Source organism: Vipera berus (assembly GCF_964194415.1).
Source record: "Vipera berus genome assembly, chromosome: 1".
NCBI classification, from domain to species: Eukaryota; Metazoa; Chordata; class Lepidosauria; order Squamata; family Viperidae; genus Vipera; species Vipera berus.
Genome location: NC_138202.1, coordinates 96,778,859 through 96,796,359, shown reverse-complemented (window position 1 = coordinate 96,796,359; position 17,501 = coordinate 96,778,859). Strand labels below are relative to the sequence as shown.

General features: G+C 36.2%; 1 protein-coding gene across 1 annotated transcript in view; it reads right to left on the bottom strand.

The window, feature by feature from the left end:
- Positions 1-17,501, bottom strand: part of SPON1 (spondin 1) — a 365,804-nt gene that overhangs the window by 224,882 nt on the left and 123,421 nt on the right. The window contains exon 6 of the mRNA XM_081336752.1: positions 5,203-5,351. Coding sequence (XP_081192878.1) covers positions 5,203-5,351 — 149 coding nt within the window. The remainder of the gene's footprint in view (positions 1-5,202; positions 5,352-17,501) is intronic.

Genomic DNA, 17,501 nt, shown 5'->3' with positions numbered 1-17,501 from the left:
CACTAAATGAACTGTTGTAAATCAAGGATTATCTGTACTTTTTTATATCTAACAACTGCTTTTCTCTATCAGACAAATGATGTGTCTAGTTCAGCTTTCTCTTTTTCACAATACTCAATGCAAAAGAGAAAGAGGGAGTTGTAGCTTTCTCTACCACTTATTCTCTAACCACCATAGGGATTAACTGAAGTATATTTTCCTCTTTACAGCTCATCAGCTGCAGTCCTGCCAGAAATCCCAATTTAGAAGATAGCTGGGAATGTAATATATATGTGCTAAACATTGATTTGTCCGTATATTTCCATGCTGGTGATACAAGTGTAGATTGGCTTTATTGATTACCGAGGTACAGTTATAAATATAAGCTCTCTCTCTCTCTCTAAACTCATTCCTAATCTAAAATCTAATCTATTTTATCAAGCTTAAAGTAAAATTATTATATTCATCTTCTATGACAAAGAGAAAGAGAGAGAGAAAAAAAGATTTCGTGTGTTGAATGTAACCTTACCAAGGGGATGACAAAAGAAGAAAACTCAAACTCTGGCTAAGGGGATTATGTATTCAGCAATTGCTCATCCAAAATGTAAAATAATGTCAGTCTATAGAAATTGGATGAAAGGCATATTTGAGTTCCAGGTCACTAACTCCATCACACACAAATATCTTGTGGCAATGCTTATGATCAAAGCAAAATGAAAAATATACAATAAAGGTGTATTTTTCTCTGATAAACCCAAAGATAAGCTGATAAAATGAAAGTTACTTGAAGATTCCACTTTTCTGCCTAAATAGCTATGAACATTTTATAAGAAAAATGAAAACTTAGTAATAAAGTATATTTTTAATACAATTAGTTAAAAAATGAAAAGAAGTATTGAAAAAATATAACAATTATCTTAAACCCAATAAAATAAAACCTACGCTGCATATTTTGATAAGACCCATTTAAAACTAAAAGCACACATTTACCAAACAAGTAGATTCTGGAAATAAAATAAAATAATGGTTCAAAACTGATCCACAAGCCCACTAGAATATATTTTGGGTATGAATTTTTACTACAAAAACTATCTGCTGTATTGGTTAAACCAGACAGGAAATATGATTAGATGAGCTACATCTACTTAATTGTAAAGCTATATTAATAGAACCTTGCAAGTCTGTAGGCACAAACTTCTCGCCGTCATTTTTAACCATCTGATCAATTAGGATGAGTCCTTCTTAAGTTTCTTTTTCTGACTGTTAAGTGACTGTAGGGTTCTCACGCAGCTTCTTTGTTCCTAAAAGGTAAAGGTAAAGGTTCCCCCGCACATGCGTGCTAGTCGTTTCCGACTCTAGGGGCCGGTGCTCATCTCTGTTTCAAAGCCGAAGAGCCAGCGCTTGTCCGAGGACGTCTCCGTGGTCATGTGGCCGGCATGACTAGACGCCAAAGGCGCACGGAACACTGTTACCTTCCCACCGTAGTGGTCCCTATTTTTCTACTTGCATTTTTACGTGCTTTTGAACTGCTAGGTTGGCAGAAGCTGGGACGAGTAACAGGCGCTCACTCTGTTACGTGGCACACGGGATTCGACCCGCCAAACTGCCGACCTTCTGATCGACAAGCTCAGTGTCCTAACCCACTGAGCCACCGCGTCCTAAGCAGCATCTTTTTCCTTTGCCTTCCAAGATCCTCCACAAACTCTATTACAAAAACACATGAGAATTGATCAAGAAAGACTGTGTGGCTTTATAGTCAAGCTTTAGGCAATCAATTTGAGGGACCATCTTTCCCCATTTTCCAATTTGGTCAGGCAGGAGGACATGCTTCAGGTCCCATCAGATAAGGAGTGCCAGTTTCTCCTGAAGTGCCCATCCTATGGACAGTTGTCCCTTCAAAGACCTCCCAGAATGGGCTTGACCTTGCTGGCCTTTCATAAAGTCCTAAAAACCTGGGCTCACAACTGTGTGCAGACACCCGTTTTATAGTTCTATCAGTGATGATGGGATATTAAATATTTCTGGGCATGTATTTTGTTTTTTATGTTATGGATGTTGTTTGGATTTTATTTTAATTTTCTCGTCTGCCCAAAGTCACGTGTTGAGATGGACATACATACAAATTGAATAAACAAATATACAAACAAACAAACCTCAAATCCCTCCTGCCACTAGTTTTGCAGTTCCTAAATTAAAATGAAATGCCCTCCAAGATACCAAGAAAATAGGCAAAAGTAAAACCACAGAGCCAAAAGGTCATTGCTGCTACCAGGAGAACAAAAGATACAAGGGGATAATTATAAAGAAAAGAGAAACAGAGTCATCAGACTGAAATGGCAGTTCTTTCGGCAGAATAGAGAAATCAGATGAAAGCCATGGTCTCTGCAGGTATATCAAATTGACTAGCTATAGATTCAAAATGAGTCTCCAGTGCTAAGGCAAGTAAGCCATATAATGTTGCTCACATGAAATACCTCATATATCAGGGTCCTGAAGCCAGGATTGTTTTACCTTTTATATCCAAAGGCTTGTGGTGACACCCGCCCCCCCAACATGACCAGTAGTGATTGCTGCAGAGATGTCATTGAAATACCTAGTACAGGTAGTCTTCAACTTACGACCACAAATGAGCCCAGAATTTCTGTTGCTATGTGAGACATTTCTTAAATGAATTTTGTCCCATTTGATGACCTTTCTTGCCACAGTTGTTAAGTAAATCACTGCAGTTGTTAAGTGAATCTCGCTTCCCCATTGACTTTGCTTGTCGGAAGGTCACAAAAGCTGATCACGTGACCCCGGGTGACTGTAACCGTCATAAATACGAGTCAGTTGCTAAGCATCTGAATTTTGATCATGTGACCGTGGGGATGCTGCAACGGTCGTAAGTGTGAAAAATGGTCATAAGTCACTTTTTTCAGTGTTGTTGTAACTTTGAATGGTCACTAAGTGAACTGTTATAAGTCGAGGACTACCTGAACGTAATAATTAATGAAATATGATCCTACTCCATGCTTTCTTCCTCTGTCAAATGATAACCAGCAGAATGAAGCAAGGACAAGAGACCCCAGAGTCTGGTATTATTAAATTTTGCAGCCCTCAATACTGGACAAATAGAAGTAGAAACACATCCTACACATCCTTGTTTTTCTTTGAAGACATTTTGCTTCTCATCCAAGAAGCTTCTTCAGCTCTGAGAGAAAAACAAGGAAGTCTAGTTGCCTCGTGGAAAAAGCACCTTTGGGATAACTATGACCTAGATGACTGAGAATCTCCATAGACATCCTACATATCCTCTTTATTTTCTGGTTATGGCCTAAGCAGCATACATGTTATCTACCTGCGGGACAATGGAAAAAAAATGATCACAGTAGAAGTACTGTATCTCACTTTAATGGAGAAGTACCATCCCAGCATTGATTAATTTCCTGCTTAGCTACGCTGGCTTGGACGAGATCAAGAAAATTCAATTATTCATTCATTTCACATTCGATACATAAAATGAATGCCTATTTAAATTCACACCAGAAAGTTTTAGTTCAGGATGCATTTAGCAATAAAACCTTTGTATAGCCTGAGGGAATACTCCAATCTCTGCTCCCTGAAACACAGGGACACACACACATACATAAAATGCCACAAATGCATCTCAAATATAAGAATTTAGCCTTTGGGGGAAGATTGCCTTCAACTGCCATGCAAATTCCACTACTCTACCATTTTCTGATCACCCATCCTTTATTTTTATTTTTACTACAACAAATTATTTTCCTGATATTTTCTTTCGCTGCTGTCAAAACATCACATTCAGAATGAAGCCTTTATTATTTATAAACTTATTTACAGATATAAAAAATGTATATCTTCTTTTCCTTATGGCCTTTAATAGACTTCATGTTTTTTGCAGCCCCTTAGCCTACAGGATAAAAACCAATTGATGTGACCACTTTCCCCAACACTGCTTTTTAGGAAAATAATTCCAAAAATGTGGTATCCACTCCTAAAAGATAGAAAAGAAGGTGTATGTGTGCTCTAGATATTTTTCCCATTATATGCATTCTCAAAATATAAAGTTCAAATAGGGCCTGCAGTTTAAATATTTTTAAATTACTATTGCTGTATCCTTGAAATAGGAAACACAGTGAATATATGCAAAGGGTATATATGCCACTTCCAACCATGTTAGGGTTAAGAATACTGTAATATTAATATTTGAGGAAAAACTGACTAAAGTCAAGTCTGATGTAAATTTCATCATGCAAATAACTGAAGCAACCAGTTCAGCCTCGATAGAGATTATTAGCGACAATAAAGTTTGGCAAATAAACACTGTACTATTTTTTTTCCTAAAATGACTTTTTTCCTGAAAGGATGCTCTATATCAGGGGTCTTCAAACTTGTCCCTTTTATGACTTGTGAACTTCAACTCTCAGAATTCCTCAGCCAGGCATGCTGGCTGAGGAATTCTGAGAATTGAAGTTCACAAGTCATAAAAGGGACAAGTTTGAAGACCCCTGCTCTATATTTTAAAGGTAGAATTAATTGCTCAACAGAAAGCAGTTTGAGATCTTTTTTCAAGCTAAATGGAACTGAAATCATAGATAAAATGTAGAAAAAAATCTGGTCATTTAGATAAAATCTGATGCTTCAACGAGTTCAACCTATAACAATTCTTGAATTGTTGCTATTAATTCATTTCAGATGTGATAGTAGAAAATAATATGAGAATTTAAGATTACAGTATTGATTGAAAACTTCTCCCATGCCCCTCACACCATCTGCTATCACATTTATTTTGTTTCCCTACAAAACCTCCCTTTAATATGAGATGGTACGGTCACTCACTTTTGATGATTTTTCCCCATGTATTTTGTAAATGCTTAAGTTAATTCACACATTGATGTCAGGAAAAGAAAAGAAAAGCTAAATATGTTATATAGAAACTCCTAACTTAAACTTACAAATAAATTCTATGATTCAATATTGTATTATGAATAAACTGGAACGTGACCTAAAGAGAATATTTAATGACATGTTAAAATCCTCACCCTGGAAAACTATAATTAACTTAATTAAAATTTCTTAGAATAGAAACTGACAATCTTAATGACAAAATATTTCAACTTTTCTTTAATTACTTTTATCATGTGTCCAGTCTATTTTTTAACATCTTTTCTTGATTTAATACATTATTAAATATATAAATATATATAACATATATATTACCTGTTGCCTAATTTCTTCTTCCATTTTAACTGGGGATCCCAGCTCTGCAACTTGCTTCACCCCTTCACTTGCATATCCTCCATATTCCCAAAGAACATAGTTTTTGGAATGAGATCCACCAATAATTGCAGACCAGTGGTTGGCTCGTCCTTTAAAAAGAGAAAGAATCTTTTAAGTATTTATGAAAAAGTGTGCAGTACATTGATAAAAGCTATTGCTTCACCTACATTTGTAGGACTTCTTCCTGCAGACACTTCTTGGAAAATGGTTCATAGTTTTGATTAATATTGTACAAACAAGGCTTTTTTTAAAAAAAACCTGTTCTTAAATTTCTATCTGTATTGTTAACATTGATAATTGTGTACAGTGTAAAGCTTCCATAATGCTACCCTTTTGAAACTACCAAAGGAGCAAAGCAGGTATTTTTAAATCTGAAGGCATTTTATTATTTAATAATTAGACATTTTTTTCATTGTTACAAGCAGGTTACATTTTTAAAAAAAAAATCAAATGTGGAAAAGTGAATTTAAAAGTGTAAGAAATAATAGTCACAATAGCAATTTCAAAGTTTCTCATATGTAAGACATTCTTCATTTTACTGGCATAGCTGTGAACCCCAAGGAAGTCAGTGTATATAGTTTGGGCTAACATGCAATTCCTTGTACTGGGAAAGACAAAAGAAAAGTCAGCACCTTGGACAGCATAATACACTGTTCACTGATGCAGTCTTTCAACTAGAAGACTTATTGCACCAACTAATGTCTGGCAAATGAGGCTGTAAGGAACATACTGTAATTCCTGATTGATACTCAAATCCTTAAGGAATCTTCAGTCATTTTTAAATCTTCACAGTGTTGCTTCTTCAGAGTGAAGAAGACACATCAAGTTTATCCTCTGAGATTTTAATCAGACTATACCCTAAGGTTGGAAAACTGTAGATTCAGATAAGGAGCAATCCTCCTTGAGTAAGATGATATGCTATTTCTTGGATTTCAAGGGTTTTTTAAAAGACTTTTCTTAAATTAAGGAAAAAAGACATTACAGGACCTTGAATTAGGGGTGTCAATTAATTTCATAAACTAATGTGAAAGAAAGCAAAATATCTCAGACAGGATAGCCCTGATCCGAACAGGATAGTCATGTTCAATTAGTTGGATCTTTATTTTGAGCACCTTGAATTTAAATTATCACATTAGTTCCATTTAGGAAGCACTTCTCGAATTTGGTTTCAATCATTGTACAAAGCTCAGAGGAAATTAGAAGATTGAGGAGAACTTTGAATCTGATTCAACGTATCAGTTTTCCAACTGAAGAAATTCAACATTTGTGAAAACTCTACAATAATCAACTAAGGTTCTTTAGCCAGTCTGTCTAAACAGCCCAGACTGTTGCTTGAGTGTCAGTCAAGGCTAAAAAAAACAACCCAGTACCATCTAAATATAGTGTATAATGATGATTTGAAGTATTAGAATACCTTTTGTCATATAGAAATGAAAGTTAAAACTAAAACTAAAGTAAGAATAATTAATACTGGTGGGAAAATGCCCATTTAAATAAAAACCAAGGCATTTAGAGGTAGATGCTGCGAAGTTTGTTTTCTTGGCAAGCACAATTGCTGGTAGTCCTCAGCTTATGGCTGTTTGGTTAATGACAATTTGAATTAACAATGGCCATGGAAAGATTGCTTTATGCCCTGTAAAATGCACTTCTGACAATCACAGAACATCGGACTTCTCCTCTGGTCATGTGATAGTGATATGGGTTCTATTTTAATTTATGATTGGTTGCCAAGTGTCTCATAATCACTTGATCACCATTTGCAATCTTCTCCATCAGTTTCTTCAGAAAGTCAGTGGGGAAGCCAACAGGGAATGTTGCAAACTACTACTGCCAGCCACTATTCCCTCTTGTCTCTAGGAGCTGGCTGAAAGAGCTTCTTGCTAAAGGATTGAACTCCATGCCAGCTTTTCTGGAGGGAGGGAGGGAGGGAGGGAGCTGGTTGGCTAGCTGGCTGACTGACTTTGATACATAAGCATAAATAGAAATTGTCTTCCTGCTTCCTTCTCTCCCAATATTGTTTTTGACATAGTAATGTGGAGGTAACCAAGAATTTCAGCCTTATATTGCTTTGCTGCTTATATCTTCAACTTGAAATCAGCGGGTATAAAACAACGACATGCTATTAGTGTTCAGCAATTGTCTTATTATCTCTGAAGGCTTGGAACCAGAAAGAAATATGCTGTTCACTAAAAGAAAACCAGACAAAAATTATTTAGTATAATAAAAAAAGATATTCCAGACAATCTGAAATGAATTATTAAAAATTTATTTTAAAAACACATATGTTCCTTGCTTTTATGATAATAAAAAAAACAAAGAGAATAAGTTGAGGAAAAAGTAAAAGTGAAAAGAGGGGCACATAACTAAGTCAGAATATCAGCAAATAGCCCAAGCCTGCAAAGATGCACTGAGAAAAGCTAAGGCTCAAAATGAACTAAGGCTTGTGACCAAAGTCAAAAATAACCAAAAATGCTTCTTTCAACATGTAAAAAACAAAAAAAGTAAAGGAAATGACTGGTCCATTAGTGGGTGAAAGTGGCAAGAAGGTGACAAGCAAAAAGGGAGAAAGCAGAACTATTTAACTCGTTTTTTGCATCTGTCTTAGACCAACTTATCAAAAATAGTGCCATAAAAAACAGAAGAGAAACACCAGTTAAAATAGGCAAGAAATGGTAAGTGAGCGCCTGTCCAGCCTAGACGAGTTCAAATCACCAGGACCAGATGGATTACACCCCAAGGTACTCAAGGAATAGGCAGATGTGATCTCAGAACCACTGAACTATATTTTTTAAAGATCCTGGGGCACTGGGGAACTATCAGAGGACTGGAAAAGACCTGATGTAGTTCCCATTTTCAAAAAAGGGGAAAAAATGGATCCAGGAAATTAGAGACCTATCAGCCTGGGAAGATTCTGTAAAAGATAATCAAACAATGAATCAGTGAGCACCTAGAGGCAAACAAAATCATTACTAAAAGCCAACATGGCTTTGTCAAAAACAGAGCATGCCAGACAAATCTTATTGCATTCTTTGACCAAGTGACAAAACTAGTGGACCAGAGGAATGCTGTAGATATAATTTACTTGGACTTCAGTAAGGCATTTGATAAAGTAGATCACAACCTACTACTTGATAAGATAGAAAAATGTGGGTTAGATAGCATCACCACCAGATGGATTTGTAGCTGGCTGACCGGCCGTATTCAGCGTGTGGTCCTCAATGGAACTGCATCTACATGGAGAGAAGTGTGTAGTGGGGTGCCCCAGGGCTCTGTTCTGGGCCCAGTGTTCTTCAACATGATTTGGACGAGGGGTTAGATAGGGAACTCATAAAATTTGCAGACGACACCAAGCTGGCAAGAATATGCAACACTCTAAAAGACAGGTTTAAGATACAGGAGGATCTGGACAGACTTGAACACTGGGCGCTATCTAGCAAAATGAAATTCAATGGTGAAAAAAGTAAGGTTCTACATTTAGGCAAGAAAAACCAAATGTACAGGTATAGTATAGGGGGTACCTTGCTCAATAGTAGTAACTGTGAGAGGGATCTCGGAGTCCTAGTGGACAATCACTTCAATATGAGCCAGCAGTGTGCTGCAGCTGCCAAAAAAGCCAACACAGTGCTAGGCTGCATTAACAGAGGGATAGAATCAAGATCACGTGAAGTATTAATACCACTTTACAATGCCTTGGTAAGGCCACACTTGGAATACTGCATCCAGTTTTGGTCACCACGATGTAAAAAAGATGTTGAGACTCTGGAAAGAGTACAGAGAAGAGCAACTAAGATGATTAGAGGTCTGGAGGCTAAAACATATGAGGAACGGCTGCTGGAATTGGGTATGTCTAGTTTAATGAAGAGAAGGATGAGGGCGGACATGTTAGCAGTCTTCCAATATCTCAGGGGCTGCCACAAAGAAGAGGGAGTCAAGCTATTCTCCAAAGTGCCCGAAGGCAGGACAAGAAGTAATGGATGGAAACTAATCAAGGAGAGAATCAACCGAGAACTAAGGAGAAACTTCCTGACAGTTAGAACAATTAACCAGTGGAACAACCTGCCTCCAGAAGTGGTGAATGCTCCAAAACTGGAGGTTTTTAAGAAGAGACTGGACAGCCATTTGTCTGAAATGGTATAGGGTTTCCTGCCTGAGCAGGGGGTTAGACTAGATGACCTCCAAGGTCCCTTCCAACTTTACTATTATGATTATGATTAAATGGATAAAATTCTAATTAGAGATGGGGGGGTGATATTGAAAAATCCACTCATATGCATCCAGAAAGCAAACAATAGAAATGAAGAATGAAATAGATGAAGGGGAAACATTGGAACTCCAAAACATAGATGTGAAAAAAATGAGATAACTTGCTCAGAGAGATCAGAAATGTAATGATCCATTTCTAAATATCATTAGGAAAAAATATGGATAAAGATATAACAAGGGACAGGCTACTGGCAGGCAAATGTGTCCAAAGACAAAGAATATAAGTGGAAGTATCAAGACTGCTGCAGAGATTCTAATTGCCACCTATGGTTTTATGACTATTTTTATCTATAAAAGCGCTTTAGAGATATTTTTTGGGATACCCCCATGCCGATGATTTAGAATGCAATTGTTCTAATTTCCTATCATGGTTCTTGTTATCTATGAAAACTGTAGACCTAAAATTCAGGAGAACATTATTATGAGTATTTTTATGCAGTGTATTGGTTAAGAGCAGGGATTTGAACTTGAGAAATCATGAGTTGAATGCATTCAAACTGTTATACTGTGAAAGGTTTTGTATTTTAGTATTTGTTCCCAGATCAAATCTGGGGAAAAATTATAATGGCATATTTCAGTGTCCTGCTAAATAAATTGTATTCCAAGGATGCAAATTGCAAACCATCAGTTCCTTTAAAATACTATGGGAGAGGGAATAAATTAATATTCTGTACATTTATGCATGCAGTCTATAAGCATGCACGTACATTTATGCATGCAGTTTATAAGTATGCAGTCTATCCGTCAATGTAGAATCACTGAAAACATGCAAACTAGTTTCTATTAAATTTGCTTAGGATTCAGTCATTGTCTTTCTTGCAAGTGCTTCCTAGTTATTTCAGTGGAACGTACTGCCAAATCAGCATGTGAAATGTCAGAGCCTCAAGCAAGCAAAATGTTGTTTCATGATGAAATGCCTATGCAATCTACTCAAAGGCTCAGAAAGATTTTCAAAGTACAGATTGGAGTATATCTCAAATTGCCATGGACAACTTGTAATAAATGTTTCAACTGTGTTTACAGTATTTTGTCAGAGGCATGTGAGATGTGTGTGTGTGTGTGTGTGTGTGTGTGTGTGTGTGTGTGTTTTATAAATATATTTCAGACCCTGCCAAGACCAGAATTAAAAAAGGTATTAAAGGTATTAAAATGCACTTTCAACAAGGAGCTAGGAAATAAAAAGTTTGTAAGTAATTTAGAGAAAGACTTCAGCAGTGTCAGTGTTTATATCTTATTTATAAGCTAGTTACGTTAATACTACCAAAGGGGGGAAATAATAAGCAAATTTTTCTTTAAAGCTTTTTGATTTTCATAGAAATCTAATAAAGTCAGCATTTTTGGTCAACCTATATTCTCAATAAGAAGAAAAATTGTTCCTTACAAGATACCAGGCCTAGTTTTACCAATAGTTCTACAAAGTGCTGTGTTTGAAATGTCTCCTGAAATTAAAACAGCAACTTAAATATCATTTGATAAATAACATCATGAAATAGATTTATAGAAGCCATCCAAGTGAAAACCTATTAGGATGTTTCAGAAGAATTCTGATGATGAACATTCCACAATACTTCACAGTCTAAAGTGAATATGGTTTTGCTTCACTCAATGTTTTCATATCCTCTACTCAACAAACAGCCGTTTTGACAGGTACATTTCATTTTTAAAAGTAAAGTATCTTGCTAGGAAAAAACGCTTTCTGGCCTCACAGGAATTTATAGTTACAAATTGCAGTTTGTTGTTCTGTGGAATTAGTGCTGTCTCCATTAGTGTCAAAAATTTTGGCAAAACTCCCATGTCTGGATGACTGTAAAGCAAAAAGAATAATTCTTGCTATGGCAGTGCCATGATTCAAAAATCCCAAAGGTGCTTTTTCATGAGGCAACTGGACTTTCCTGTTTTTCTTTGAAGATGTTTCACTTCTCATCCAAGAAGCTTCTTCAGCTCTGACCGTATGGTGGGGAGTGGAAGGATTCATATTCCTTGCAGACAGAGAGAGTCATTGAGGCCATTGGGAGATTTGCCTGTGTCCTTAGGGTCACCTGGTTAGTGCAAATGTCTGTGGAGCCTTCTTGCCTTAGGATGTTTTCTGCCCTGTGTCCCTCCACTGTTGAAGACAGGTGAAGGCTGTTGGGGATGAGTCTGTGTTATCTGCATTTCAAACTGAAGTGCAAATGGTTCCTGTAGTCTGCAATGTTTTGTTATACAAATGACCAGGTATCTGCAAGGAATATAAATCTTTCCATTCCCCACCATCTGGTCAGAGCTGAAGAAACGGATGAGAAGCGAAACGTCTTCAAAGAAAAACAAGAAAGTCCAGTTGTCTCCTGAAAAAGCACTTTTGGTACAGCCATGACCTGGATGACTGAGAATCTCCATAGACGATTCAAAAATGTTCATATTTATGAGGTCAACCTGCATAGATTGAATGCAGATAAATAAAAAGTAATAGTTGCATTTTCTGGCATGTTTAATATCACTACTGTAAACTTTAAGAATATTTAATCATTTCTTACAGCCTGACAACTGCGTAAAAATTATTATAACCTCTACATGATTAGTTATCACTTCTGTAATTCTCAAGTGCACAAAGGGCTTTTGAAAGGATATTTCTTTCATCTTGTGACGTAGTTGTACATCATTTCATTATCAAGATGGAAAGATTCCAGAAAATAATTCTCCAACATTTCTATAAAAGAATCAAACATTTTATCCCTCACTTGCTACAGGTTCTTTATATGTCTCAAAAAGCTAATATTTCTACTATTTTTCAAACATTTGATCAATACATGTGTTTCAAAGTCAGTCCCATTTAATTCAGCAATTGGGCCTAAGGGATAGTTTAGCAAGGAATGACATGTTTGTGTCCATTTGCCTCCTTTCAAAAAAAACAACAACAAAGTAACACAGGAGATAAGGCTTTATTCTTTGATTTTTTTTTATTTTTAATATGGGGACCTAAGTATTTTGGTTATTGGACACATTTGGAATTTTGAGACACTTGTGTGCCTTCTCAAAAATTGCTGTCATGGTAGAATGAGATATTATAATTCAGTGTTACTGTTTGTTCTGTTATGATTATTTAAGACCTGAGAATATTATACAATGATAACTTATTTCTTCATGAGAATCAATAGCACAATTTAAATGCAATACAGCTTTATTCACAAAGTTACTATTTATAGCCATTCAGCTTTTAAGATCCCAGCCAACAAATGTTGTTCTCTGAGTGAGATAGATGGTCTCTACATTTGATATATAAATATATTTTAATTTATTCCGTCCTCTCTCAATGTTCCAGGTTCTTAAAGAAACAGTAATCCATGTATCACAACTTCCCTTTTTGCAAAAAACAAGCTAATAAAACCAAAAGCACATAAAAATAAATAACACAGTTAATCATAATGAATAACCAGCTACTAAGAATTTATTAAACCAATATCTTGTTTTTCCAACACGTCATAATGCCTCCCGTGTCCAATCACCATGCTACTGACAAACAATCTGGATTTTTCAAACATACTGTACATGATATCATTTCAAAGGCTGAAGCAGCATCTGTGGAACAGGGAGCCTCTGTAAAGTTTAGCAGCAGTGAGTAGACCAAACAGTAGTAGCGACAACTCCAGACTAGTTACAAGTTATTAAAAGATCTTCTTACAAGGCCACTGCTTGGAACAAGACAGTGAAAGACACAGGCATTATGGCTGGAATTTCAACAAAACACTACTCCACATACCCCCACCCCCACACACAAACACTTCCAGCAACATTTGAATTGCATGAACAGATGAGAACTTAGGAACTATATTTGAAATATTTTATATTTATTTTGTGTCTTCAAGTCAGCATTGACTCCTGGCAATTGCCTGGACAAGTCCCTGCAATCTTTTGTTAACATTTTGGAAATTGTTTGGCATTACCTCCTTTCTAGAGCTGAGAGGAAGGGAGTAGCTGAAAGTTACCCAAAGTTACTCAGCTATCTTTGTGTCAAAACTAGTACTCACAGTCTCCCACTTTCCAGTCCGGTGCCTTAACCAATAACCAACTGGCTCTCTATATTTGAAATATTTTTACTTATTCAAGGCCGAAATCTATTTTTATGTATATTATAGTACTCAAATGCTCTCTTCTGGATATTGATTTACACTAATATAGGGCTTCTATAGCATGTTTGCCTAGGACTAAGAAACTTGAAGACCACCTTATTTTCTTCCACTTATAGCCCCTCTTGTGTTTTGGTAATGAGAGAGACAGGATGGGAATTTCCAGTCTATAGTTTATTATTTATCAGTAGATTCTATGGTTTATCAGTATCACTGAATATGGAGGAAACTGAGACGTGTTGGAGGGGAAAAAGGCACTGATTTAAGAAACTTTGATTTTTCTATGACCACTGCCAGTACTATTACTGGCATTATTAGCAGAGGGAGAAATAGGGAAATGGGGAAAATGGACTGGAGGGAGTAGGGCAGACATGTCAAACTTACGACATCACGTGACGTCATGCAATGTATCGGGACGGTTTTGCCATTGCCGGCAATGGGGTGGGCGCCGCTTCTGGATGACGCATCCGGCCCATGGGCTGGCAGTTTGACACCCTTGAAGTAGGGTGTTCAGAACTCTTGGAGAGATTTAAGAACCTTATGTATTCACTGGGATGGACCCATCTTAACAGATGCCTATTGTTATGACTTCCATATTTTGGAGACAGCATCTTGGCTAAGCTAGTCTATTTAGCATGAAAGTCAGATTCCTCTGCATTAGAAACATTATAAATATGTTTCCTTGTAGCTGTGTTCTATGGCATCCACACTCACTAAGCAGGAATGCTAATTTCCTGTCTAATGTCTAATTGACAACTCTATTGTGTTATAAACAATAATTGAAACCTGGCTAAGTTGTGAAGATACCATGGCAATTGCTTTATCTACTGCTTATTATTGCATAGTACAAGTTTGGCTCTTTTGATAAAATTGACTTTTTCCTTTGTGTTTTTCAATATTATTGATCATTCACTTAAATTTTTGCTTAAATGTCCAGTTGGGTTGATTTATCTCCACCTGAGGTAAACAATTATTTTGATTAAGAGCCATGGTGGTGCAGTGGTTAGAATGCAGTATTGTAGGCTAATTCTGCTGACTGCTCACTGCCTGCAGTTTGGCAGTTCGATTCTCACCGGTTCAAGGTTGACTCAGCCTTCCATCCTTCTGAGGTCAGTAAAATGAGGACCCAGATTGTTGGGGGCAATACGCTGACTCTGTAAACTGCTTAGAGAAGGCTGTAAAGCACTCTGAAGCAGTATATAAGTCTAAGTGCTATTGCTATTGATTATCATAAACACAGGTTTTTCTCATTTAGGTTGTACCCACTCTGATTGGAGAAACTTTAAAAGCCTAGACATGGGACTACAAGTCATGTTAAGATCTGAAATTTCCTCTCTTTTGGCACCTTTTCACTTAATTCTTCTTGAATACCCAAATTGAGAAAAGGTCTTGTCTGCCTTTGTGATTTTGTAATTTTTCCCAACAATGCCATCTGGACTACTTTATTATCCAGTTTTCTTTGCGGGATGTATCAGCACACCGTCTGGTGCTTTGTAATGTCATCTCCCAGCCAGAAAATCAAATTTCTCCAACATCCTTTTCCCAGCTTGTGTCTTCTTGCTGTCAGATATTTAAAACTGGAAAGATACTAAAATTGGCAGAATCCCTGAACATTTCCTTTAGCACTACCATCAAATCTTGACTTTCTGGCTCCTGTTGTAGCCAGGTGCTACCCCTTAAGAATCTTTGTTCCTGACTTAATCAGTGTGTACAATGCAAATCCAGGTACAAAAAAAAGTATTGGAAGAGTCCCAGTGGATGAAATAAAACTAAAACTAACTTTTAATAGTCAAAACAGTTGTGTATTAAACAATCTATTATCGATCAATAGCTCACCAATAAAGGAGAATATTTGTAGCTCAGGATTTAAATCAGGGGTCCTTGGTGCTCTCTGAGCTTGGTTGCTTTTTTGTAGACTTTTCATTACCTAAACTAGGTAACTAGATATTATTCTTGGTTTTATGTTTTCACTTGATTAGAATGATTTCTTCTTCTCTTCTGTTATTCTTATGGTTTCTTAGGATATTTCTTTACTGTTTACTATATCATCAGTATAATGCTTTGGGGGGGATCCTTAATTTCACATTGCCAGATTCAGTATTACATTTATATAAATTCCACTCAGGTATAGGCCTACATCTCTCTTTTAGATGATGCAGTGTAACCCAATCTCAATCAATTAATTAATTATATATATATATATATATATATATATATATATATATATATATATATATATATATATATATATATATATATATATATATATATATATATATATATATATATATATATATATATATATATATATATATATATATATATATATATATATATATATATATATATATATATATATATATATATATATATATATATATATATATATATATATATATATGTTTTCTGAGGTTTTCGCGGGTGTTTATATGTGGATCTTCGGTCATTCGGGTTTTTCCCCGTGTAGAACTAAAGGTGTAGGTGCAACGTTTCGACGGAATCCCATCCGTTGCACCTACACCTTTAGTTCTACGCGGGGAAAAACCCGAATGACCGAAGATCCACATATAAACACCCACGAAAACCTCAGAAAACATATATATATATATATATATATATATATATATATATATATATATATATATATATATATATATATATATATATATATATATATATATATATATATATATATATATATATATATATATATATATATATATATATATATACTGTATGTATATATATATATCTATATATATCTATATATATATATATACTGTATGTATATATATATATATATATATATATATATATATATATATATATATATATATATATATACTGTATGTATATATATATAAATATATATATATATATATATATATATATATATATATATATATATATATATATATATATATATATATATATATATATATGTAGGTCTAGAGTCTCGGGTTTCTTCTCGCGTTCCTTTCATCTTCAGAAAGTTGTGGCGACGTTTCGACGAAATCCCATCCGTCATCATCAGGCCGGAGTATTCCTCCTGCTGCTTTCAGGAGCAATGCATGGTCTGTCTGTTCCTTTCCTTCCAACTGCCGGTGGGGCTGTGTTCCGACTGGGTGGAGGCGTGGCTGCTTTCTGATTGGGTGGGGGTGTCTTCTGACTGGGTGGAGGCGTGGTTGTCTTCTGATTGAGTGGAGGCGTGGCTGTCTTCTGATTGGGTGGATGTGTGGTTGTCTTCCGATTGGTTGGAGGCGTGGCTGTCTTCTGATTGGGTGGGGTGTGTTCTGAATGGGTGGGGTTTTTTGTTGTGTCGTAATATCCTGAGTGTTGTGATTTGGTGTCTTGAGGAGTCACACACACACACACACACACACACACACACACACACACACACACACACACACACACATATATATATATATATATATATATATATATATATATATATATATATATATATATATATATATATATATATACGGGTTTTTCCCCGCGTAGAACTAAAGGTGTAGGAGCGACATTTCGACGGAATCCCATCCGTCATCATCAGGCTGGTGGCTTCTGCTTCCTTCTTCTGGGAGAAGCATGTGGCTGTTTGTTCCTCTTTTTTAAACTGCCAGAGGGGGTGTGTTCTGTGGGTGGAGGTGTGCTCTGATTGGGTGGGGGATTAAGTGTGTTCTGATTGGGTGGGAGTGTGTTTTGAATGGTGGGTGTGTTCTGATTGGGTGGGGGTGTGTTTTGAGTGGATGGGCTGGTCTCAGCTGCCAGCCTTAGACCTGAGCTGGTGAGTTGTGCTGCTTTTGTTCGGCTTCGTGTTTGTGGTGGTGCCATGTTTTTATAGTGGGTGTCAGTTTGCATATTGTG